The sequence below is a fragment of the Microtus oregoni genome, unplaced genomic scaffold, assembly GCF_018167655.1.
Source record: "Microtus oregoni isolate MIOR12 unplaced genomic scaffold, Mior012 000019F_ref0000042, whole genome shotgun sequence".
Lineage (NCBI taxonomy): Eukaryota > Metazoa > Chordata > Mammalia > Rodentia > Cricetidae > Microtus > Microtus oregoni.
The window spans coordinates 13,547,199-13,574,273 of record NW_024543078.1 but is presented as its reverse complement, the minus strand read 5'-3'; the positions used below and the strand labels follow the sequence as shown (position 1 = coordinate 13,574,273).

The 27,075-nt window shown below is 39.3% G+C and overlaps 1 protein-coding gene across 6 annotated transcripts in view; it reads right to left on the bottom strand.

The window, feature by feature from the left end:
- The window catches only part of Asb3 (ankyrin repeat and SOCS box containing 3), a 145,093-nt gene that overhangs the window by 95,528 nt on the left and 22,490 nt on the right, over positions 1–27,075 (bottom strand). For all 6 annotated transcript variants that reach the window (XM_041668858.1, XM_041668860.1, XM_041668857.1 and 3 more), the window contains exons 3-6: positions 11,681–11,839; positions 4,524–4,636; positions 3,830–3,965; positions 154–331 (exon numbers count right to left, since the gene is read on the bottom strand). In XM_041668858.1, the coding sequence (XP_041524792.1) occupies positions 154–331; positions 3,830–3,965; positions 4,524–4,636; positions 11,681–11,839 (586 nt within the window). The remainder of the gene's footprint in view (positions 1–153; positions 332–3,829; positions 3,966–4,523; positions 4,637–11,680; positions 11,840–27,075) is intronic.

Below are 27,075 nucleotides of genomic sequence, written 5' to 3'. Positions count from 1 at the left end.
GCATGGGAAGATGAGGAGGAAATCTAGGCATCCCTCAAATTGGTTACAGAAAGGAAGGACCAAGGAATTTCCTGGAGGTAAAGGTGTGACTCAGTTCTACCCTTAATTTGCTTTTAATTCGGAGAGCATTTTTATTCCACTTTGAGCACTTACTTTGTATGGCCCATTTGTGCAGCAGCATGAACAGGCAACTGCCAATTGTCTTCATTGCAGTAAAGATCAGGATCTGCCCCACCGGACAGCAAAAGTTCCACACATTTTATATGACCCTCTTGTGCAGCAATAAACAATGGAGTAGCTTTGTCCAAGGCTTGACAATTGATATTTGCACCTAATACAAAACGAAATATTAAACAATAATCCATATAAGTGTTTTAAAAAATATGATAACACAAATTTCTTTTTTTTAATATTTATTTATTTATTATGTATACAATATTCTGTCTGCATGTATGCCTGCAGGCCAGAAGAGGGCACCAGATCTCATTACAGATGGTTGTGGGCCACCATGTGATTGCTGGGAATTGAACTAAGGACCTTTGGAAGAGCAGGCAATGCTCTTAACCACTGAGCCATCTCTCCAGCCCACGATAACACAAATTTCAAACTGCCACAAAAAGCTTTCATAGTACAGCAGCTTCCCCCTTAGTGGATGCTGTTGGAGAAAATATATGTATTTTACTAACCTGTTGACAATCATTTAAATTGTTTTCAGTCTCCATCAGTAAGAGCACAAATGATCATTCATATTTTAGAATTCACTTTTAGACAAAAAAACAATCCCACATTCCGTGAAGGCTATTTATTCAAATCCCTCTTCCAACAAATACTTTGGTTTCAAAGTACAGATAGCTTTTAAAGATTTATTTCAATGTGTATTCATGATTTGTGTATATGTGTGTGTGTTTGTGTGTGTGTATACATATCTGTGCATGTGCATGCAAGTATCTATGAAGGCCAGAAGGGTGCATCGGATCCCTCTGGAGCTGGAGTTCATAAACAGTGAGCCTACCTAACATGGATGCCAGATCTGAATCCCACCCTTCTGCAAGGGCAGCACATGCTCTTAACCACTGAGCTATCTCTCAAGCCCCAAAGTATAAAGATTTTAAAGGAAAGAAAGCCAGATGTAGTGATAAAGGCCACAATTCCAGTTCTTGGGAGTCTGAGAAAAGACCATTACAAGTTGGAGGCTAGCCTGTCTTTAAAAAAAAAAAATAAGAATAAATATAAATAACATTAAAGATAACTCCTAGGGAAGCATAAATTATGACACTTATGGATGTCACCAACTGTTTTTAGACTAAGATTTAAGAGGGACTTTACCAGTAGATATGGCTGAAATACATGGGATCTATGACTAAAACTATATTAATTAGTCTTATTACTACTTTTCTTCCTTTGTGAGTATTGTATAGTAAAACCAACAATAAATGGGAACAATATTTTTAATGGAGCAGACTGTAAAATAAAACTTCTGTTATTTTCATACTACTATATTCAGATTTGAAAAGGCAGTCAGACACGGTGGTGCATGCCTTTAAGCCCAAGTACTGGGAGGAGGCAGAGGCAGCAGTTTTCTGTGAGTTAAAGGTCAGCTTGGTCAACATAATGAGTTTCAGGACAGTCAAAACTACATAGGAAGATCCTGTTTCCATAAATAAAAAGCATACAAACAAAGATTTGGAATGGCTAAAAATGACCTTACTTATGAAACTTTTGAAAATAGCAGGTTACCCTAATCTTATCACCAGCAAATAATATATTAAATCTACTAAGACTTATACTATCACATGATAAAGCTAGTTTTTAAATTTCTCTAATATATCTCAGTATCAATACTATAAACATAGAGGAAAACTGACTATCTTACTCAAAATAATCTTACGTAAGTACATCTTAAACAAGCTACACAGGGTAAATTAAAGTCGGTGTTAACCTTCATGAATTGCAAACGTGCTAGCCAACTAGAATTGTCATGACTTTGGTGCATCATCTGCTGTCAGCTTCAGAGAGACATAAATAAAATCACTGAGAGGGAGGGGGAGAGGAGTAGGGGGAGGGGGAGAAGGGTGGGAGGAGGGGAAGAAGAGTGGGAGGAGGGGGAGGGAAATGGGAGGCTGGGAGGAGGCGGAAACTTGTTTTTTTTCCTTTTCTCAATTAAAAAAAAAGGAGGAAGTCAATGGCAAGACCTGCTTTTTAAAAAAAAAAAACAAAAGGGGGAGGGGGAGGGAAATGGGAGGTGGTGGCGGGGAGGAGGCAGAAATCTTTAATAAATAAATTAATTAATTAATTAAATCCAAAAAAAAGTTAAAAAAAAACAAATTAACCTTCTAGTTTGAGTGACAACTTCAAAGTATCAGAAGTAATAAGAAATCAGTTTCTCTAAGACTACAATTGAAAAAAATATAAAAAGTAACAGACACTGATGGTCATGATTAGAAGTGCAACCATAGTTACATTATAAACAGACCTTCATACATTTTAATTATACAAAAATTGCTATTTATAAGTTTAGAGAGAAGAAAAATTAAAAACAAAGAAATATAAGAATAAACATGTCCTGATTGTGCCAAAAAAAATACTAGTTTCTAGATCTCTGGTCAGCATTTAACACCCAGAGTCTGAAGTTCTTAATGTAAAATGTATCATTTCAAGAAGTAAGATATAAGTTCATAATTTCTCAGACACTTTCACCTCCAACTTCATGAAGGTTCATTTCTTCACTTCCTATCTTGACTTTATGTAAAGATGTATAAGGAAAAACTAGAAATAAGAAATATATGCCCTGTTTTTTGTTAAGCTTTGGTCTATTTGGAGGGTTTATTTTTCTGTTTGTTTGTTCGTTTTGTTTTGTTTTTGACACAAGGTCTCTCTAGGTAGTCCTGGCTGTTCAGGAAGTGACTACGTAGACCAGTCAGAAAATCTGGTAACAAGTCCCTCGTCTGACTACCCATGGCTTCTCAGGTTAGCTCTGCCAGAGCATGCACCCTGAAAGACTTTTAAAGCCCTTCTATATGGTGAACCCCTCTGGTTTGAAGATGTCACAAAAATAATGGCATGGTAACACTGCTTTCTCTGGCAAGGCTGCATGTCTAAGTAGTCACAGAGAATCGTTTAGCTGGTTATTCTGCCATTAACACAATACAATACAAACATGTTTTGAAAAGTCCATTTAAATAATCAGACAATTAACAAACCATTTGCTCTGGCCAGACTCTGACTCACTTGGTTAAATGCTTGATGCACAAACATGAGGCCTGAGTCTGGATCCCCAGCAGTGAGGAAGAGACAGGTAGATTTGGTCAGCCAGAACAGCTGGATCAGTGAGCTGTAGGCTTAGTGAGAGAACCTTTCTCAGAAACAAGGCATAGAGTGACTAATAAAGACATTAATACTGAACTTTGACCTCCACATTCCCATGTACATTAAGTGTACACACATACGCATACACACACATACACAAACACACACGGGGCGGGGAGTGAGCAAGTGAGTTTGGGGAAGATATATGCCACACAAAACATACAACTCAAAGGCTTAACACACAAAATGACCATCTAATAAACTAACCCTAGAGTAGACGTGTACCTAGAAAGCCACTGAACTGCAAGACGCCTGCTCAGGACCACCATATTCCTATGTAGATCAGTAAGAAGGATGTGTGTCATTGCTGGTAACATACTTAATAATAACCAGGACTGACATCAACTGTGTACACTTTTATCTGCAGCTCACATAAATTTCATCACCTAATTCAAGAACCATTCTTTCCAGGAATACCGTTTAAAAACTTGCTCTTCCTAGCACAAAGGCTGACGGCTCTTACCAGACGACATAAGAATGTTCAAGCTCTCTAGCTTCCCATACTGAGCAGCCACAAACAGGGGTGTGATTCCAAAGTCGTCCTGGCATTCTCTGTCTGCTCCATTTTTAAGAAGCAGTTTTATAATCTCCGCATTTCCCTGAAGCACAGATACATATTTTATATTAAAAAATCTTTCTTGTTGTATTTTACTTTTCTTATCTTCTCAGTAAAGAAAAACTTTAAGAAAAAAAATGCAGTGTCTTGATAAAATGGATAGAAAAGTCATGACTAATCAAGATTACCCTACACTTCTGCACAACCCATTAAGCATAAACATACTAAAAATTGGTCTCTAGCAATGTTAACCCTTAAAGTCATATAAAATTAGATTACTAACTTAAGCAGTAATAAACATGCCTTCTAAACATGTAATTATAATAAAATATACCATTTTTCCTTATCCCAGATTCTGATCACTTCATAACTATGTGGCCAACATTTTAAATTTAGATAATCCTACAGACCAAAGCAGCTCTGGTCCTGTAGCAGCTCGCTTATTTAGAACGGTCATTAGTATTTAGACTGCCTTTCTGTGCTGTACTAATCATTACAAACCATAGGCAAGTAAGAAGCAAGAACTGTATAGAACTGCCATTATAAAAAGGGTAAGACATACAATTTACATGGAAATGAAAAAAATAAATTCAGAGATTACCTGGAAAGAAGCCTGGTGCAAGGAATTCCATCCACACATAGAATGGAATCCATTGACATTTGCTCCATGTTGAAGCAACAGCTTCAGAACATCGATCTGTCCACTTTCAACAGCTGCAATACAGCAATCAGAGAAATTACAGTGAGCAAAAAGATATTTGTAGGACTCGACCGTTTTACAAAGTTCTAATCATTTTATATACCTTGGAATGCACAATGCTATGATCATTCCTAAACATTTATCACAACTATCTCAGCCTCATTTCATATGCATAGGCCTTTCTGCATACTGGGCTAGGGAGATGGCTCTGTGGGAATATCCTTGCTATGAAAGTCACTAGAACACATGTATACCTGGGCTGTAATCCCAGTACTCCCACAGCTACAAGCGATGCAGAGATGGGTAGATCTACAGAAGCTCAGAAGGCAGACTGGAGTATGCAGGGGTGAACAAGAGACCCTGACTCAAACAAGGTGGGGACAACTAAGGTTCTCCTCTGACCTCTACATTTGAAACACCTCCTACACGCATTTATCTTTCACACATACATGTGCACACATTCAGATTTAAAATAAACTATACCCACATGTATTATTTTCAAACTGCAGAAAATTGAAGGATAAAGAAAAAGAAGTCCAGGGTTGGGAAGATAGCTCAGCTGGTGAAGTACCTATCACGGACATTTAAGGACCTAAATTTGATCCCCATAACATACTCTTAAAAAGCTAGACATGGGGCTGGAAAGATGGCTCAGTGGTTAAGAGCACTAGCTGTTTTTTCAGAGGACCCAAGATCAAATCTCAGAACCCACATGGTGGCTCATAACCATCTGTGGCTCTAGCCCCTTCTGGCTTCCTTAGACACTGAACACATGTGGTGCACAGACGAATGCACACCCAAACCTATGAGAAGGTGGGGATAAAAAGACAAAAAACAAGACATGATAGGCAGCACTTATAAACCTAGCATTGGAGAGCGAGAGGGAGGCAGATCCCTGAAATATACTTGAAACTGATTTCATTCACCCAATTTTGAGATATACAACTAATATTTAAACATACTGTTTGCAATCAATGTCAATCATAATTGATTAGCTTAGAAACTAAATAACATGTTTATGGTAAAAATACTTCATCAATTTAATCATTACAGTAAGGCTGGAGAATTGTTTACTGTTTATTGGCGACATATAATTACTAAACTTGAATTGTATTATATCTATACATTTATACAAAGTTTGCGAACTAAACTGCCTTTTCCTCAACTATGTGCTTACACACACTTTTTAAACTTGAATGTAGTTCCATAATTCATGTGATTCTCAACAGTAAAAATGTGACAAGGAATACTATGAAATAAAACAAACTTCTTATACTAGATTATTGCTAACCCATTTGAGAAGTATGCTACAGAACACTATTCCGGAATCAATCTAAAAACAGAGAACAAACGTTACATGGTGATTTGAACAGGGAGGGCCCTAGAGAGCAGGGCTGTCAGCTCAAAGTTCAGACGCTCACCCTTCTTCCAGGTCGAGTTCTACATGTACTCTAGTCTCCATTATGCACTTCATTTTTCTATACAATTCTACAGTAAAATGGGTTTTTTGTTATGTCAGTTTATGCCAAGCTTTTCTCACTACATCTTTTATGAACCAGAAGTTATTTGTTATCTGTTGCAGCTTTCAATGGCATCTGAGGGCACTGGGACAAAAACTACAACAATAACAACTTTTCCCTTTTCTACTGCTGTTCATGTAATCTGTGTATCCTCAAGTTGGTTTTGACTACAGACAAGTACGGCTTTGACAACTGCAAAGACAACAGAGTTGTTTAAGGACTATTCTGGTCCAAATGATTATTACCGATTAGTTGTGATTAATGTCCTTCCTCGTCACACACAAGAAGGAAGGACATCCTCGTCACATACACACTGCTTGTGTGTGACCAGGAAGGGCATTGAATCTATCATTTCAAGACTGTCATTAGGAATACAGGATTGCCTGCTATTACTCCTCATTTCTTAACTAAAGTTTATAAATATGATTATAAAGTGGGACTTTCCCATAAAAAATTGAAATTAAATCTCTTTCTCTCTCTCTCTCTCTCTCTCTCTCTCTCTCTCTCTCACACACACACACACACACACACATTCAGAAATATTTCTAAAATGTATCATGACCATTAATCTTTACCCTCAAATGTTTGATATTTTATTGACATTTAGAAGATTTTGTCTAACTATAAAGCTATAATTCTATCTTAACAAATTCCTCATATATAAAGCCAGGTGTTGTGCACACATTTGATTACAGCAGTCAAGAAATAAAGGCAGGAAAATCTCTTGAGTTCTAGGCCAACCTGGTCTACATATCAAGTTCCAGTCCAGTCATGACTTCACAGTCTAAAACAACAAAGTTCGTACGTGCCCAGTGGTTAACAATTGTAAACATAAACAAGTGCTGGGGAAAATCAAGGCTTCATAGCATAAGAAAAACATCCTGGTGACTACCTAAATACAGCTGTACATGTTATCACTGGTATTTCTAATGGCCATTTAGATACCAGAGAAATCATATCCAGGAAAACACATCCTGCAGTCACATATAAGACAAAACCCTAAGATTCTACTACCCTTTTACGTACTAATTAGCATCCATCTATTTTCTCTGCACCAAGTTAAGAGAAACACTGTAATTTTTCAAATCTAATATCCCTAAGGGATGCTAGCTGAGTGGTACAGAAAGTACATAGCATGTGTGAGACCCTGGGGTCCATTACCACCACTAAAGAACAAGAGTAAAACAGCCGCCCTAAACTTACACAGTCTTCTCAGACATCTCCAAAAGCTTTAACACTAGGTTCCATAACTTTTACTATGACTCAAGTTTTTAATTCTTATAGCAAAATTCTCTTTTCAGGAATCAATTTTATAAGTACTGATCCACATTATGATTTATTGAAATAAATTATTATTCTGAGGATTCCTTAGCAAAGAAAATATGTACAAACCATAAATTATCCTTAATTCCGAAGATTCCTGCTAGTGAAGGAGCCATACCAGTCAGTAATAATCGTATAGAACTGACCAGTGGCAATAACAATGAAAAATAAAGGATAATGGATTATGTAATCATCCAGTTTACAGTCACAACCATGCTATACAGCAGCTCTATTCACTATCACTCACCAACTGCTGTTAATCTACAAACTGCTTGTCATCAGCCCATACAAGGTGAGACGTTTGACCAAGATGGAAAACAACTTTACCCCTAGTCATTATCTTTAGCTGAGATTTTTCTCAAGGTGAGACTTCAAAGATGAAGTAGTGTGATGGCCACATTGTGGCTCAAGCCTCTTACAGGGATAGACTGACACTCTGAGTAGCACTCACTCACTGCTCCATGGCATCTGTTGGGAGCCTAACTCCTAGTTCCCAGCCAGTCTGGGACTAGTGTGTGAGGTCGGCCCAATGACGAAACTCTGATCATCTGTTTCACAAAAGTGGCCCTAGATAGCGTGAGCTGTTTTTACTTACACAGTTTCAATGGTTTGCCTGAACAGTTTTACCATCAATTTGTTTCCTTTTGTATCTAATAATGTTTACATTAATTGATAATGAAGTCAGGTGGTGGTGGCACAGGCCTTTAATCCCAGCACTCGGAAGGCAGAGGCAAGCATTACGCCCTGAGGTCAAATTCCCAGTACCTACATAAATCTCCAGGCATGACCCTGCATTTATAACCTCAGGGCTATGGGGATAGAGACAGAAGGACTAAGGTTCAGTATGATAAACTGGTGTCAAGGGCATACTGCAGAGAGTGATAGCGCAGGAAATCAATGTCTTTTTCTGTGTGCACAGGCTCTTATATGTATGCAAACACACACACACACACACACACACACACACCTTAAAGCTGAATTTTATAACACATAAAAATTTTAAATATGTTTACATTCACAAAAAAGTACTTCCACTGATATTTTATTTTATTTTCATGTGACTAACAAATACTAGATAGATACTCTCATTTTTTTTTCTTAGCGTTTTATTTTTTTTTTATTTTTTAAATTTATTTATTTATTAAGGATTTCTGCCTCGTCCCCACAACCGCTTCCCATTTCCCTACCCCTCCCCCGATCAAGTCCCCCCCCCCCCCCATCTGCTCGAAGAGCAATCAGGGTTCCCTGACCTGTGGGAAGCCCAAGGACTGCCCACCTCTATCCAGGTCTCGTAAGGTGAGCATTCAAACTGCCTAGGCTCCCACAAAGCCAGTACGTGCAGTAGGATCAAAAACCCACTGCAATTGTTCTTGAATTCTCAGTATTCCTCATTGTCCGCTATGTTCAGCTAGTCCGGATTTATCCCATGCTTTTTCAGACCTAGGCCAGCTGGCCTTGGTGAGATCCCAATAGAACATCCCCATTGTCTTAGTGTGTGGGTGCACCCCTCGTGGTCCTGAGTTCCTTGCTCGTGCTCCGTCTCCTTCTGCTCCTGATTTGGACCTTGAGATTTCTGTCTGGTGCTCCCGTGTGGGTCTCTGTCTCTGTCTCCTTTCATCGCCTGATGAAGGTTAATATTCCTGAGGATGCCTATGTGTTTGTCTTTGGATTCACCTTATTTAGCTTCTCTAGGAACATGAATTATAGGCTCAATGTCCTTTATTTATGGCTAGAAACCAAATATGAGTGAGTACATCCCATGTTCCTCTTTTTGGGTCTGGCTTACCTCACTCAGGATAGTGTTTTCTATTTCCATCCATTTGTATGCAAAATTCAAGAAGTCCTTGTTTTTTACTGCTGAGTAATACTCTAATATGTATATATTCCATACTTTCTTCATCCATTCTTCCGTTGAAGGGCATCTAGGTTGTTTCCAGGTTCTGGCTATTACAAACAATGCTGCTATGAACATAGTTGAGCATATACTTTTGTTGTATGATAGGGCCTCTCTTGGATATATTCCCAAGAGTGGTATTGCTGGATCCAGGGGTAGGTTGATCCCGAATTTCCTGAGAAACCGAAACACTGCTTTCCAGAGTGGTTGCACAAGTTTGCATTCCCACCAGCAATGGGTGAGTGTACCCCTTTCTCCACAACCTCTCCAGCAAAGGCTATCATTGGTGTTTTTTATTTTAGCCATTCTGACAGGTGTAAGGTGGTATCTTAAAGTTGTCTTGATTTGCATTTCCCTGATCGCTAAGGAAGTTGAGCATGACCTTAAGTGTCTTTTGGCCATTTGAACTTCTTCTGTTGAGAATTCTCTGTTCAGATCAGTGCCCCGTTTTATAATTGGGTTGATTAGCCTTTTACGGTCTAGTTTCTTGAGTTCTTTATATATTTTGGAGATCAAACCTTTGTCAGTTGCAGGGTTGGTGAAGATCTTCTCCCAGTCAGTGGGTTGTCTTTTTGTCTTAGTGACAGTGTCCTTTGCTTTACAGAAGCTTCTCAGCCTCAGGAAGTCCCATTTATTCAATGATGCCCTTAGTGTCTGTGCTGCTGGGGTTATACATAGGAAGTGGTCTCCTGTGCCCATGTGCTGTAGAGTACTTCCCACTTTCTCTTCTATCAGGTTCAGTGTGTTCGGACTGATATTGAGGTCTTTAATCCATTTGGATTTGAGTTTTGTGCATGGTGATAGATATGGATCTATTTTCATTCTTCCACAGATTGACATCCAGTTTTGCCAGCACCATTTGTTGAAGATGCTCTCTTTTTTCCATTGTATACTTTTAGCTCCTTTATCGAAGATCAGGTGTTCATAGGTTTGTGGGTTAATGTCAGGGTCTTCTATTCGATTCCATTGGTCGACTTCTCTGTTTTTATGCCAATACCAAGCTGTTTTCAATACTGTAGCTCTGTAATAGAGTTTGAAGTCAGGGATGGTAATGCCTCCAGAAAATCCTTTATTGTATAAGATTGTTTTGGCTATCCTGGGTTTTTTGTTTTTCCATATAAAGTTGATTATTGTCTTCTCCAGATCTGTGAAGAATTTTGATGGGATTTTGATGGGGATTGCATTGAATCTATAGATTGCTTTTGGTAGAATTGCCATTTTTACTATGTTGATCCTCCCAATCCAAGAGCAAGGGAGGTCTTTCCATTTTCTGGTGTCTTCTTCAATTTCTTTCTTCAAAGACTTATAGTTCTTGTCAAGTAGATCTTTCACTTCCTTGGTCAGGGTTACCCCAAGGTATTTTATGCTATTTGTGGCTATCGTGAAAGGTGATGCTTCTCTGATTTCCCTCTCTGCTTCCTTATCCTTGGTGTATAGGAAGGCAACTGATTTTTTGGAGTTGATCTTGTATCCTGCCACGTTACTAAAGCTGTTTATCAGCTGTAGGAGTTCTTTGGTAGAATTTTTGGGGTCGCTTATGTACACTATCATATCATCTGCAAATAACGAAAGCTTAACTTCTTCCTTTCCAATACGAATCCCCTTGATCTCCTTATGTTGTCTTATTGCTATTGCTAGAATTTCAAGCACTATATTGAAGAGGTATGGAGAGAGTGGACATCCTTAGATACTCTCATTTTTTAAATGAAGCAACAAGCTTGCAATAATTAAGTGGTCATACAAGTTATATGTGGTAGGACCAAACTAGAGTCTAAGATATACTAATCCTACTCCAATGACATCCTCTGAATTTCCACGTCTCAGTCAATCTGAGTCAACCAGTTAATCAAAAAATGTTCCTAAGACTCCAACAGAACCAGAGAGATAGAGGGAATAAAATAAATGGTTATTAGCAGTGGACAACTGAAGATTTGGCTATGATCCTTAAGGAACTAACAGTTCCACACTGAAAAAGTCTGACTCGTGATCCACAGGTAACAAATTATTTCTTCCATATAGCCTTAATCCTTTAATACTAAGAAAAAGGAAACAAAATCTTAGTAGATAACCTTGCAAGGATTGCTCTAATCCAAGCATCACTGGTCTTCAGCACTACTCCGGGCAAGAACTCACCATGGGTTTTGCAGCTTTAAATAAACATTTCCAAGTCCTGAATACTACCATCACCCAAGAGTAGAAAAACAAGAGAGAAACCTTTAAATATAGCCTTTCAGTTTCAGAACCAAAAGAAATATTCTGTAACAGTTTACTAAGAAAAATATTTCTAAAAGTACATCTGTACCAAAAATAGCATACATCACCTAAAAACAACGGTGTGGTTTCTTCTAAAGTAGTTGCATTAGGATCTGCTCCAGCTTCCAGAAGAATCTGCGTGATCTTCCAGTGTCCTTGACTAACAGCAAGATGTAATGCACAGAAGCCCTCAAAAGTCTTTGTCTTAATGTAGTTTTCCGATGAGTCTGTGGAAAAAGAGAAACCTGTTAGCCAAAAGATTATCAGTTCTACTTCTTGAGTCTGAAAAACAAAGACTATATGAGGAATTGAATGAAATACTAAAATGCCAGTGTTGTCAATGAACAGCTCTATGAGCAAGGATTCCCGTGGGAACAGCCCCTTGGTATTCATGCAAGGGAAACTATGCTCACACACTGTCACCACTGCAAAGGCAATGGGACTGAGAGAATGGAGCTGATAAATGAGGCAAAGTTTCATGCAATAGCCAACTTTATTCAAAGCATCAGACAATTTATACTCAGGCGGAGAGTTAATAAGAGTCACATGAGTAAAGTGTCACAAGGACAAACCAAACGTGGCAAAAACATGTTTTTCCATAGAAGCAATAGTCATTTGTAATGAATAATCTGAAGTAAACTCACTCCTATCTGCTACAGCTGGGAGGAGCATGAAAATACATTTCAAGAACAATTCTATGTTCTGAAGAAATTGACATCACAGGACTCTTGGGTTTTTTCGTTGTTGCTTGTTTGTTTTGTTTTGTTCGTTTTGTTTTGTTTTTGGAGTTACCTCACAAGGATTCAAAATTCTTCTCCCACAACTCCATTCTTGAACCATGTGCCAACAATGTACTGCAGGTTTTCTAGTCTAACTTGTGATGAAGGAGAAGAGGGAATGGCAGAGGTTGAAAGGCAAGATTTGAGGCAGATGCAGCAGCAAATATTTACTCACTGAAATATTAACAAACCCGATTTTATTTCTATGAGAACAATTTCTATCATTACTTCCTTATATTCAACTAATAACATAAGGGCAATTTTGAATACTTCTTTTCATTTTTATGCGTGTACACATATATGCATGCTTGTGTGCAAAGGGAAGTGAATATGCACATGTGAACCTCGTTCAGAGGCTGGAGGACAACGTCAAGTATTGTCCTCAGGAATACCACCCATCTCCTCTGAGAAAGGAGCTCACAATTAGGCCAGACACGCTGCCCAGGAACCCAAAGGATCATCTCCACCTCCCAGTACTATCATGCCCAGAACTTTACCTGGGTGCTGGGACCCAAGCTCTCGTCCTCAAGCATATAAGGCAAGCACTTCACCAGGTATCTTCCCAGCCCTTAAAAACTCCTTGTTGGGAGCATAGTATGACGGTTCTTGAACCCACAGATCTCCAGAGAAACCAGGAATATTAGGCACACAGAACTGTCTTTTCAATGGGAAAGATTAAGAAAAATCAGTTTTCTATCCAGAAAGCTGAGAACTGGAAGTGATAAATATCCAGTGATGTGCATTATCTGTTGGGCCAGGCCATATCAAGCTCTTACAACCAAGACAGAGGAGATAAGTAATCTAAATAAATGATCCTTACAGCCAGAAGCTCCCCCTTTCTAGACCTGGATGGAATGGGGAGGTCCTTGGACTTCCCACAGGGCAGGGAACCATGACTGCTCTTCGGACTGTAGAGGGAGGGGAAGAAGAGAAGGGAGAGGGGAAGAGGAGAGAGGAGTGGGGGGAGGGGGAGAGGAGTGGGGGGAGAGGGAGGGAAATGGGAGGCGGGGAGGAGGCGGAAATTTTTTTCAATAAATATATATATAAAAGAAAAAAGAAAGCATATTTAACAAATGGTGCTGGCATAACTGGTTATCAACATGTACAAAAATGAAAATAGACTCATATCTATCGCCATGCACAAAACTCAAATGCAAATGGATCAAAGACCTCAACATAAAGCCAGCCACACTGAACCTTATAGAAGAGAAAGTGGGAAGTACACTTGAACGCATTGGCACAGGAGACTACTTCCTAAATATAACCTCAGTAGCATAGACACTAAGAGAATTAATAAATGGGACCTTCTGAAACTGAAAAGCTTCTGTAAAGCAAAGGACACAGTCAACAAGACAAAACGACAGCCTACAGAATGGGAAAAGATCTTCACTAACCCCACATCAGACAGAGGTCTGATCTCCAAAATATATAAAGAAATCAAGAAATTGGTCATCAAAAGAACAAATAATCCAATAAAAAAAAAAGTGGTGTACACATCTAAACAGAGAACTGTCAACAGAGGAATCTAAAATGGCTGAAAGACACTTAAGGAAATGTTCAACATCCTTAGTCATCAGAGAAATGCAAATTAAAACAACTCTGAGATTCCATCTTATACCTGAAAGAATGGCCAAGATCAAAAACACTGAAAACAACTTATGCCTGAGAGGTTGTGGGGTAAAGGGAACACTCCTGCATTGCTGGTGGGAATGCAAGCTGGTACAGCCCCTTTGGATGTCAGTGTGGCATTTTCTCATAAAATCAGGAAACAACCTTCCTCAAGACGCAGTAGTACCACCTTTGGGTATATATCCAAAGGATGCTCAATCGTTCCACAAGGACATGTGCTCAACTACCTTCACAGCAGCTTTGTTTGTCATAGCCAGAACCTGGAAACAACCTAAATAAATGCCTTTCGACCAAAGAATGGATAAGGTAAAGGTGGTACATTTATACAATGGAGTACTACACAGCAGAAAAAAATAATGACATCTTGAAATTTGCAGGCAGATGGGTAGAGCTAGAAAACATCATTTTGAGTGAGGTAACCCAGACCCAGAAAGTCAAATATCCAATGTGTTCTCTCATTATTGGTTTTTAAACATAAAGCAAAGAAAACCAGCCCACAAATCACAATCCCACCAGACTACAATGAGGACCCTAAGAGAGACATACATAGATCTAATCTACATGGGAAGTAGAACGTAGAAAAAACAAGATCTCCTGAGTAAATTAGGAGCATGGGGACCTTGGAGTTGAAGGGGTGGGGAGAGGCAGTGAGAGGAGCAGAGAAAAATGCAGAGCTCAATAAAAAAAAAAAATTTAAAGTGCCTTATCAGCCAGGCAGTAGTGGTGCACGCCTTTAATCCCAGTACTCAGGAGGAAGAGGCAGGTGGCTCTCTGTGAGCTCAAGACCAGCCTGATATACAAGAGCTTGTTTCAGGACAGGCTCCAATGCCAGAGAAACCCAGCCTCTAAAAACGAACAAAAAAAAAGTGCCTTCTCACAGAAACAGTATTCCAGGGGTGATTGGATCCTCAATCAAATCAATTTATTGAGAGATTCAGCATTATTTCAGGTATTACTGAGAAGAAGGAAGATTGAGAGAAAGCGCCAAGAGAAGCATCAAGAGATTCAAAGACATACTCCTGACAACAGGATATCTAGGCCAGGGCAGCCCTTGGGAAGAAGAAAGGATGGACTCCAATACTGCAGAAAAGGAAGATTAATTCTTGTCTTGGTAGAGTTTCTATTGCCATGAAGAAACATCATGACCACAGTTGCTCTTAATAAAGGATAGCTTTTAATTGAAGTGGCAGATTACATTTCAGAGGTTTAGGTCATTATTGTCATGAGGAGACCTGGTGGCATGCGCGCAGACTTGGTACTGGAGAAGTAACAGGGTGTCACACACCTTGACCTGTAGGCAACAGGAAGTGATTTATCTAACTGGGTGTGGCTTGGGCATATGAGACATCAATGCCTGCCTGCACAACAAAGCTGTAGGGTTAAGACAGCCCCTTTAGGGGGCGGGGTTTGCCTCGGGCGAATGCCTACAGATAAATGGGCACGCGGGAGGCGGCTCCGCCCTTTCCTTTCTACCTCCTGTGCCACGCGGGAACTTCGGTTCTGTAAGTTTATCATTAAAGTGGTAAATATTCTTTAATATCTGCATTGCATTTATTTACACCAATACATTTGGCGCCCTCCCCGTGGGGCTTTGCCGAGACCCGGCCCAAATCGGAGCCACTGCTCCTGGTGGTGGTCTCTCTGGGCGCACGGAAGCAGCTGAGATTCTGAGCGACTCGATTTTCCCTGCTACTTCCTAGAGAATCAAGCGGGACGGGAGAGCTAGCACTCTCCCACGTTTTGAAATCGGCAGCGCCTCTGTAACAGGGTGATCAGTCTCTGTTCCCCTCCCACCTCCGTCGGCGCTCGGGTCACGTGACAGCAGCCCTGCGAGCCCCGGCACGCCTGCATCCCTCTGATTTGTTCACTTTGGAGGCTTTTCTCTCTGTTCCCATTCTGGCCCAATTGCTACTTATCAGTCTGGTGTCTGTTTCAATTTTGTTTTTGAGTCATTTATTTCAGACTTAGGCCACGTGGACTCATGTGGACTCTTTCGCCACCACTGGCAGGAACCAGTCATTACAGGTAAAAGAATTTTTTCTTTTATAAATAAAATGTCTGAGAACGTGACAGTTTCAGATTTCAACAGCTTTTTTGAGTGTACCATTTGGGAGATTTTACAAGAGGTGTCTATCACCCCACATCTATGGATATTTCTGGGATTCTTAATTTTCTTTAGCACTATTTGGTTTGATAATAGGAAAATGATCAAATCTCTTAAGGCACAGGTTGAATGTTTAAAAACTATTAAGAATGACAACAATCTTCTCAAGAATCTTTGAAGTTCTCCAGGAAGAAAACAGATCTTTGTTTAACATGACTCGCTTAACTGAGCAAAATCTAGAAAAGGTACAGGCTGATGTTAAGGAGAAATTCATTACTATGGAAGAAGGAACAGCTGAATTAGATCGTAAGTTCCAGCAGTCCCTTTCTGTAGGAACTGAAACATTAACCGAGAGAATCAAAACTGCTGAATGTGACAATCGAATTTTGTCTAAAGCTTATGACAGATTGGCGGAAAGATTATCAATACAAGAAGGCACGGTTTATGCCATAAAAATTATGTCCAAAGATGACAAGTTATCTCTAATGGACAAATTTCATACTTTAGAATCCTCAATGAAGGCTTTGGAACATAATTCTGGACAGGAGATTCAGACATTACAAAAAGCAATGGTGAATAGAATTGAAAAGATTGAGGAATTTCTAAATTCTGATGAAGAAGAGCAAAGGGTAGAAAGGCAAGTTTTAACTACATCTGTGGATAAATCCCTCAGGGACAAATTCCACAAAGCTCTACCTACAGCTCTACATGCCTTTCCAGTAATAACAACAGAAAAGGTGATTGGTTCCAGAAACCCTAGGGTCATCAAGGAAGATACATGGGAGCCTGTCCGTATGAATGATCTCAAAGAAATTAAACAGGCTGTCATGACTTTTGGGATGCACGCCTCTTTTGTTAAAGAGATGCTAAAATCTTGGGCCACAACAAGCAGAGCAACCCCCTCAGACTGGCTCCAGCTGAGCTCCGCGGTCCTTGCAAGTGGACCTCAATTAAAATGGAAATGCTTATTCAGGCAAGAGGCTAGACTTTTAGAGCAGCAGGAAAAGATGAAGGGAATTGACATTTCCCTAGATAAAATTCTAGGTGAAGGGCTCTTTTCCGACCCTCAGGAACAAGCTAATTTGGATGAAAACATACTCTCCATGTGTACTACAGCAGCCTTAAGGGCTTGGGACAGAGTACAAGACCCAGGACAGAGATGGAATCATTTGTCACAGTTAAACAGGGTCAGAGAGAACCCTTTAGTGACTTTTCACAACGGTTAACTAAGGCTGTACAAATAGGGATATCTGACCCAGAAGCAAGACGTATAATAATTGAGTCTTTGGCTTACGAAAATGCAAATGTGGAATGTAAAAAGATCTTGGGGCGTTTAAAGTTCAGATCAGCGTCCTTGGAAGAATGGGTCGTGGATACACTAAATGTTGACACATTTGACTATGGCACTGAAGCATGGGTAGAAGAAGCAATTTCCAATGGTAAAAGGAGACACAAGAACATCAACTGTTTTAATTGTGGCAAACTGGGTCATATGAAAAGGAATTGTGAACAACGAATTTTCAGGAATAATAATAATGCATCTTCTAGAAATAACAGAAATAGAAGGACTCAGCCTTCAGGTTTATGTAGAAGATGTGGAAAAGGCAGGCAATGGACGAATGAATGCAGGTCTACAAGAGATAGACAAGGCAACCTGATACAGACGGGAAACGTGAGGGGGCGGGACTCACAGGCCCACATGGCAAACATGGTTCAGTTATTTCCAGTTTCTGCAGAGAACATGCCTCGTCAGGACAATTAGGAAGCCACATGCCTACTGTTACAAGCAATAGTAATCAGAAAGATGAGTTACGTGTGTTTTGGCAAACTTCTATAAATGATCAAAGACCTAAACTGAGAGTGTGTGTAAATGGCATTTTTATTACTGGCCTGCTGGACACAGGTGCTGATGTAAGTATCATTACCCCAGAATCTTGGCATCCATATTGGCCTCTTCAGAATGTAAATGTTCAGCTCCTGGGAATTGGAACCCTATCTCGAGTAAGGCAGAGCACGAGATAGGTTGAATGTATAGGGCCTGAGGGACAAAAAGGGAAATTAAGGCCATATGTAGCCAATATCGCAATGAATTTATGGGGTCATGACCTATTACAACAATGGAATACCCAAATTAACATTCCTGCTACTTCTAGAGCCTATATTTCTGAAAATAATATTAAAACTTATTACAAACGGAGAAAACTGGCCATTAGGGCTGTGCAAGAACAAGCAATTGATGTCCCTTCAGAGATACCAACAGCCTTGCCTCTAAAATGGTTGACTGAGAAACCAATAGGGACAAAGCAATGGCCTTTAGCTGAGGAAAAGTTACAGGCTTTAGAACAGTTGATACAAGAACAATTAGATGCTGGACATATAGAAGAATCTACCAGCCCTTGGAAATCTCCTGTATTTCTGGTTAAGAAAAAATCAGGTAAATGGAGAATGGTGACAGATCTCAGGGCCATCAACAAGGTTATTCAACCTATGGGCCCTCAGCAATCTGGAATTCCTTTGCCCTCTTTATTACCAAAAGGATGGCCTCTCATAGTTATTGATTTAAAGGATCGTTTTTTTCACTATACCTTTGCAAAAAGAAGAAAGAGAAAAATTTGCCTTCACAGTGCCTACTTATAACAATTCTCAACCTTTGAGGAAGTACCATTGGGCCGTCCTCCCCCAGGGTATGTTAAATAGCCCCTCCCTGTGCCAATATTTTGTGAACCAACCATTGCAAATAATACGCAAGAAATTTCCCAAATCTATAGTATACCATTACATGGACGACATACTGTTATCTGATTCAAACATAGATACCTTGAACAGACTGTTTGAAGAAATACAGATACTGTTACCTAAATGGGGATTGCAAATTGCTCCTGAAAAAACTTCAGAAGGGAGATTCTGTTAATTATTTAGGTTATAGAATAGGTTTGCAAAAAATTAAGACACAAAAGGCACAAATTTGGAGGGATCGCCTACGGACTCTTAATGACTTTCAAAGACTGTTAGGAGACATTTCCAGTCTACGACCAGCTATCAGAATAACACCTGATGTAATATTTGAACAAAACCTTGGATGGTGATAAAGATTTAAACAGTCCCAGAGAATTAACAGCTGAAGCAGAAAAGGAACTGACAATGATTGAGGAAAAAAATACAACAGGCACATGTGGACAGAGTGAATCCAGAGCTCGATTGTATTCTCGTCATATTACCGTCAAAAATTTCTCCTACAGGAATTTTAATGCAGAGAGATGATATTATCTTGAGATGGATCTTTTTACCACATAAACCAAGTAAGAAACTGAAAACTTATGTGGAAAAAGTCTCTGAGTTAATTATAAAAGGCAAGCTGAGACTTCGTCAACTAGCAGGCATAGACCCAGCAGAAATTATAGTGCCTTTCACTGCTGATGAACTAAAGAAATTATGGGAAGATAGGAACCATGGCAAAGAGCTTGTGCTAATTTTTTGGGAGACATTAATAACAACTATTCAAAAAGCAAGCGGCTTAACTTCATAAAGAGAACTTCTTGGATCCTTCCTCGAATCGTCCGTGATGCTCCAATAACTGGAGCCCATACATTCTATACTCATGCCAATAAATCAGGGAAGGCAGGTTACAAATCAGAAGACTTGGGTAAGGTGGAACAAAGTCCTTATGATTCTGTCCAGAAGGCAGAATTATATGCCATTCTTATGGTACTAAGAGATTTTAAAGAACCTATTAAAATAGTTACTGATTCACAATACGCAGAAAGTTATTTTACATATTGAAACTGCTGAATTTATACCTGATGATACAGAACTAACTTATTGTTTATCCAGGTTCAAGATTTGATCAGGAACAGGCTTTGCCCTATGTACATAACACACATCCGATCCCATACGGGTCTGCCAGGTCCTCTAGCACAAGGTAATGCAGAAATTGATCAATTATTGATTGGTAGTGTGCTACAAGCCTTTGAATTTCATAAAAAACATCATGTTAATAGCAAAGGTTTGAAGAGTTTTCTATTACATGGCAACAAGCTAAGGAGATTGTGAAGAAATGCCCTACCTGTTCTTTCTATAACCAAACGCCACTGCTAGCAGGGGCTAATCCAAAGGGCACCCATAGGAATGAAATCTGGCAGATGGATGTGTTCCACTTTGCAGAATTTGGCAAATTGAAGTATGTTCATCACACCATTGACACTTATTCAGGCTTTCAGTGGGCAACTGCTTTAAGTTCAGAAAAAGCTGATTCATTAATTACTCATTTATTAGAAGTCATGGCTATCATGGGTATACCTACACAAATAAAGACGGATAATGGTCCTGCTTATGTCTCTAGGAAAATGAAACGGTTTTTTGATTATTACAATATCAAGCATGTTACAGGTATACCATACAATCCTACAGGTCAAGCAGTCATAGAAAGATCAAATCGAACTATAAAGGATATGTTGAACAAACAGAAAGGGGTGGAAAACACCCCCAGAAATAGGTTATATAATGCTTTGTTAACCTTGAATTTTCTCAACGCTAATGAGAAGGGAACGACGGCTGCAGAACATTGGATAATGGAAAAGTCTACTGAACTAAATCAACCAGTTTATTTCAAGGATGTGCGGACCTCCCAATGGAAGCCAGGAGATGTGCTGCATTGGGGAAGGGGTTTTGCTCTTATCTCCACAGGTGAGGAAAAATTATGGATACCGTCAAAATTAATAAAGGTTCGGTTTGAAGAAGAGAAGTCACTTGGAAAAGATAAATAACAATTCATTCACAAGGATGACCGGCATTCTGATGGTAAGGATTACAGATAGGTTGGGGGCAGGGTTCTTCTCTTATCTCCACAGGAAAATACTCATCTTCAAAGAATTTAAGGGACCCTGAATATTTAATTACTGATGGATGGAAAATAGTTACGACCCACTGAGTATCAACAATAAAATTCTATATATACTGTAAGTATTGATTTTTTATATCTATTTATATGTTTTATTGAACACTTCTTTATAAATGTGTAGAGCTGGTTTTGGAGTTGGACTATGGCTCAGTCCCTCTTCAATTCCAAGCCTGTTGATAAGAGATATTTCAGAGTTTCTGTCTCAGGTCAGGAGCCATGAAATGGGACAGAATAAGAATAATTTTATATTTGATAAACTTTCTTTGCCTTTCCTCATATCTGTGTCTTTCTTTATATGTCAGTATATGTCCTTGTTGTTAATGTTTAAATTTCCCATAACAAGCAACATATTTTCCTACAGTAATCTTTGAAGTTTCCAGGATGAAGATGGGGCCCCACAACATCAACTCAATCTGGCTTTTATGACGTCATGAATTTTTTTTTAAGCGCTAATATTAGACCTTTTTTTTGGTACGAACTGCAAGAGACAATTTCGAATGATGCACATTTTTGACAACACTCTGGCCGGACCTTCTCAAAACGCTCAGAGACTAGTTACAATTTTCTTAAGTCAAAGGTTAATTTGGGAATTTTACCATCATTTGCTTTCACAGGGGCCCCTAAGAAGAACGTCGCCCCCATGTCAGCTAGAAGCAATCTAAGAGGACGACGTCCCCTCTCCCAACAGAGTTTGCCCACAGGGTTAGGGACATCTTTTAGTGGTTGGTTTAGGGCTGAGGGGATGGGGAGATATTGTATGGAATTAGGGGTATATATAAAAAAAAGGGGGGGATTAACTGGTTTGATGGGATGATTGGTATTTGTGACTTACTGTTTTTAGAAAATTATATTGGTACTGTTTCTTGTATATTGATATATTGAATATTGAATGTGAGTGTTCCTACCTCTATTTTTGTATAAGAGTATGCTTATATTGTATGGATACATCTATCATATCACAATGTACATTTCTACCTCTGGTACTATTTATGTAATAACATTGTTTACATTTTGATATGTAATGACATTGTTTACAGGTGAAGATCATTGTCTTCATATATTGCACAGTTGTTTATTCTCTTAGTTTTCAAATTAGAAAGGTATTGAGAATTATATGTTTGTCATATTTATTTATAGGTTAATCAGGTCTTTTAGATACATAGAGATTATTTTTAGTATAGATAGTATAATCTTCAGCCTCTTTGAAGAGCTGTAGAAAATGGCCTTTAATCTAACCTAGAATTCTGTGCCATCAAGACGCAATTACTCCTGGCAACACCACTCTACTCCCGAGAGAACGTTGAGCACCAAAGACACTCCACTGGGAGCTTGTCTTCTTGACAGAACTGGCCTTTGGGTTAAGAAAAACCCATACCTCAACTACTGACTAAGATATGAAACAGAATTGTCTTATCTTGCCAAGACAGGGTAGGATAATTCTAAGAAAGTTCCTTGCATTTGATAATGGTATGTCAGTTATGTTAGGCCTTAGCCAAAGTTGGTTGACTCAACATTGCAAACGAGACTTTGGGTGATTGCCCAGGTAGTCAGTTGTCTCTGTCATTTGTTGCACATTTTGGATATCTCTCATTTGTTAAGTAATATTTATTCCCTTCTCAGATCTTTGATGGAGTTGAAGATTATTTAATAGTAGTTACTCTCTACATTATTTAGACTCCTCGAGATAGAATGCCTAGCAAAACTTTTGTTCTCAATATTGTTCGTTATATTTATCATTTGTTATTATTGTTAATAGTTATATTTGGTTTAGTTCTGTCTTATTTAGACAAAAGGGGGAGATGTAGGGTTAAGACAGCCCCTTTAGGGGGTGGGGTTTGCCTCTGGCGAATGCCTACATATAAATGGACACGCAGGAGGTGGCTCCGTCTTTTTCCTTCCTACCTCCTGTGCCACGCAGGAACTTCGGTTCTGTAAGTTTATCATTAAAGTGTAAATATTCTTTAATATCTGCATTGCATTTATTTATGCCGATACACAAAGCCATACCTCTTAATAGTGCTACTCTCACTGGGTACCAATTTCTTTCAAACCATCATATTCCACTCCCTGGCCCCCACAGGCTTGTAGTAATATCAGAATGCAAAAATGCAATCAGTCCAACTTCAAAAATTCCCATAGTTTCATATAACAGTCTATTTATTGAAAAGTCTAAAGTGCAAAGTCTGTAAAAGCAAAAGAAAAAAGCAAACCACACACTTTTAACATACAATACATACATTATCATTCCAAAATGTAGGTGTAACATGATCGGACCAGGTCTGCTTGTTTGTTGTGGTTTTTCTGTCCCGCCAGGTACCCCACAACTTTTTAGCCCCAAAGAAAACCACACATAGGTTTCCATAAATTATAAGCTGATTGGCCCATTAGCTCTAGCCTCTCACTGGCTAACTCTCACATCTTGATTAACCCATTTTTCTGATCTATGTTAGCCATGTGGCTCAGTACCTTTTTTTAGTGGGGCAGATCACATCCTGCTGCTTTGGTGGTCTGGCCAGGAGAGGAAAGGAATCAACTTCCTCCTTCCCAGAATTCTCCTGTTCTCATTACATCATTTTTACTTTCTGTCTGGTTTTCTCGCCTATATTTCCTACCTGGCCCATCAGCGTTTATTTATAACATGATACAGACAATTCTCCCGCACCATGTAGGGAAGGGAGCATAGTGAGGAAATACTGGATCAAAGTAAGACTAAAATCCAGATGGACAAACTCCAAACTCTACAGCTCTCTGTCTGACGTCAGCTCTTCAGATCTCCAACCCCATTCAGGTCTGTTGGCTGCAGCACACTTCTTTCTCTTGGGCTGGCTCCACTCCCCGTTAGCAGCTCTCCTCAGCAGGTGTCCCATGGCTCTGGCCTCTCCAACATCTTGGAGTCTCCAAGGCAATCCAGGCCTCACCTTCACAGCTTCAAGCAATGGTCTCTCTAGGCCTCCATTCAGGAACATTCAGGAACTAGCCTTGGAGGTTTGTTTACCTTAGTCTCGGGGACAAATTCTATAACCCCTTTCTTCTATCCTTAAATTCAGAAACAAGTGGTCGAAGCTGCCAAGTTGAGCTGCCTGCTGAGGCTAGAACATGGCCCCCTCATTCATTCAATTACATCTTTCTGTCCTTCACGGCCCAAACTGGCTGTACTAAAACTGGATCTCTAGACCTGGTTGAGCTCTGACTCAGAGATCCACAGCCTCTGCCTTCCCAGTACTGGGATTCAAGCTGTGCACTGCCACACTGGGCTCTCAGTTTTTCTTTAGTACTTTTCCACAAGTTGGAAACTTAGCTGGTGGGGTCTTGCCCTGAGGTCATTCATTTCTGTTTATCTCCTTGAACACAGGATTTAGTTTTATTCCACTTTTTAGTGTTCCTTTACTCCTTAAATTTTACAATTTGTAATTTACCCTGTTCAGCCTGCTTCTTTTTATTATAAATCTTCATTAGAGGTACCATTAATATCAAAAAACAGAGTCTATTAGACTGTTTCGAGATTTCCTCTGATAATGTAATTAATATAAAACTCTTCACTTTTGCCTCAGGCAGACTCTCCAGACAAGGGCAAAAGTAGCCACTTTCTTCACCAAAATACCACAAGAGTGATCTCTAGGCAACATATTAAAATTCTTCTCTGAAATCTCTTGAGTGAGTCCCCTGAGGTTCAAATAACTTTCCTTAGTCACTGAGGCAAATTCCAGGCCAAAGATGCCAGGTTCTGCTGCTGATTGGTTCCTTCTTTTTAATTATATCTTCACCAACTTTCTTTTTTCGATGGTTACCTTCACTGCCTAAGCTTGGATATTCTGAAACTTGTTCTGTAGACCAGAGTGGCCTCAAAGTCATAGAACTGCCAGTCTCTGCTTTCCAAATGCTGGTATTAAGGTGTGCAACACCACACCCAATTCTAAGCTTTCTTTAGTTTCTTTAGACAAATTGGAAATTTAGCTGGGTGGGATCTTGCCCTGAGGTCACCACTCTCTTTATTCCATTTCTTATCTGTTTATCTCCTTGTTCAGCTTGCCTTGGTGGAAAGGGAGATATTGGGAGTGGGTGGAGCTTGTCTCTTAAAGGGACAGGGTGCCCAGATAACAGGACAGGTCACCATAATCATAATTATAACAATAATAGCAACAAAAATTCAAGGGTTAAAGGTTTAGTTCCATTGATAGGGCACTAGACTAGCATGTACAAAATCCTGGGTTCAAGCACCAGCACCATGGAGGGAAAATAATACTTTATATAGAGATTCATCCCATCAAGGCAATGGAGCTTAATTCACATCTCTTAAATGTAAACCACCAGTAAGATTTGCATTAATACACATTCTATCAAAAGGAGACAAAACTTCTGACACAGGGTTAGGAATGTAGTTCATAGACCAAGCTCCCTTAGCTGTTAGCGAAGGGAAGAGGGGAAGCAAGCGTGAACAGAGTGGCCCAAGTGGAGTGCCCTTGGCAAGCAGGCAGTGTCAGCACGTGATGTGCCTTATGCAAACCAGGTAAAACACTGTAGAAAATTCTGTTTGGACAATGACTTGGATTAGGATTTTAATTAAAAACAAACAAATAAAAACACTATTTCAAGAAGTTAATATTCAGGGTTAGAAGATTTAGAATTAGAAGAGATAGGCTACAATCCTGGCTTTGCTGGCTATAATTTGGATTACACTTTAGGCAAGCTACTTAAACTTTCTATAGCTCAGGTCCAATAACCATGAAACAAGAACAAATATTTAGCTAAACTAATCTTCGTGGGATTCAGTGGAATTATGATTATACGTTGAATTCTATAAAACAATAAATACAGGTGATGTGTAATCATTTATGTACTGAAAGAGCTGAAATAAATTTAGTTAAATCTCTAAAGTAGTATTTTAAGAAGATTTGCAGTGAGATGGCCCAGTGGGTAAAAGCAGTTGTCATATAAGCTTGGTAACCTAAGGTCAATCATGGGAACCCACATAGAGGTGGAAAGAGAAAACCAAGTCCACAAAGTTGTCCACTGACATGCATGCACCATGGCATACTCACCCTCTCAAACACACATCATACAAACAGATGCAAACACGTAAATACACAAACACACTTAATGACAATGACTAAAACAAGGATTCAGCCAAGCACAAAGCTGCACACTTGCAATTCCAGCACTAGGTAGGCTAAAACAAGAGGCCAGTGAGTTCAAGACTAGCCTAGGCTATAGAGTAGACTCTAGAGAGATGGGAGAGTTTCAAAACCCAATCTAAATTGGTTGAAGTTCCAATAATTAATTAGTTCCCTTACATCAATTTGTGAATTTTTACCGAAGGGACCTTTTAGCTTTGTACTAACTAGGCCATCAACTATCACTCTGACTTCCTTCCTTTCCTGACAAGAGGGCTACTTGAAGAAAATGGCTCAGTTTTTAATGAATGCCTCAGCCTCCGTTCATTTTTTCATTGAAGAAAGAGTGGTTTCTGTGTCTCATCTACTTACTAAACTTTAAAGTAAGCTTGAAAGACTTCCGAATAGACAAGCACTGTGATCACAAAGGTCTTCCATAATCCTTGTAAGTTTTTGATTTCACTTGAGAATTGGGACTCTGTGAGCTGGGCCTGTGTCAGCCATCTGTGAAAAACACTCTCCAATGGCACCTCACCCTACATCTGACACAAAGTATACTTTTACTTGTAAATAATAAGCTAGCTTCTTACTTTTAACAGTAATGGTAGGAAACTATTATTTTGGGTTTTACTGACCACTAAGAGAAAAACATGGTTCTTGTTAGAAATGGATTAAAAATTAAGAACAGAACCATATCTTAATAATTAAGCTAAATTTGATGAGGCCAAATCTCAAAAGTACCTATCACCAAGATGGGCCAAGCCTGTGTCAAGGAGATTACATTATCAAACTTTAGCAATGCAAAGCACATCCCTTACACCAAAGAGAACAGAGATACCATGGAAACATGGGCTCAGGTTGCTTTGTTCCAATGGAGAAGCGGTTACATGAACTTTTATAGTCACAGACCAAAAGCATATTATACATGAAGACATTTTCCAAA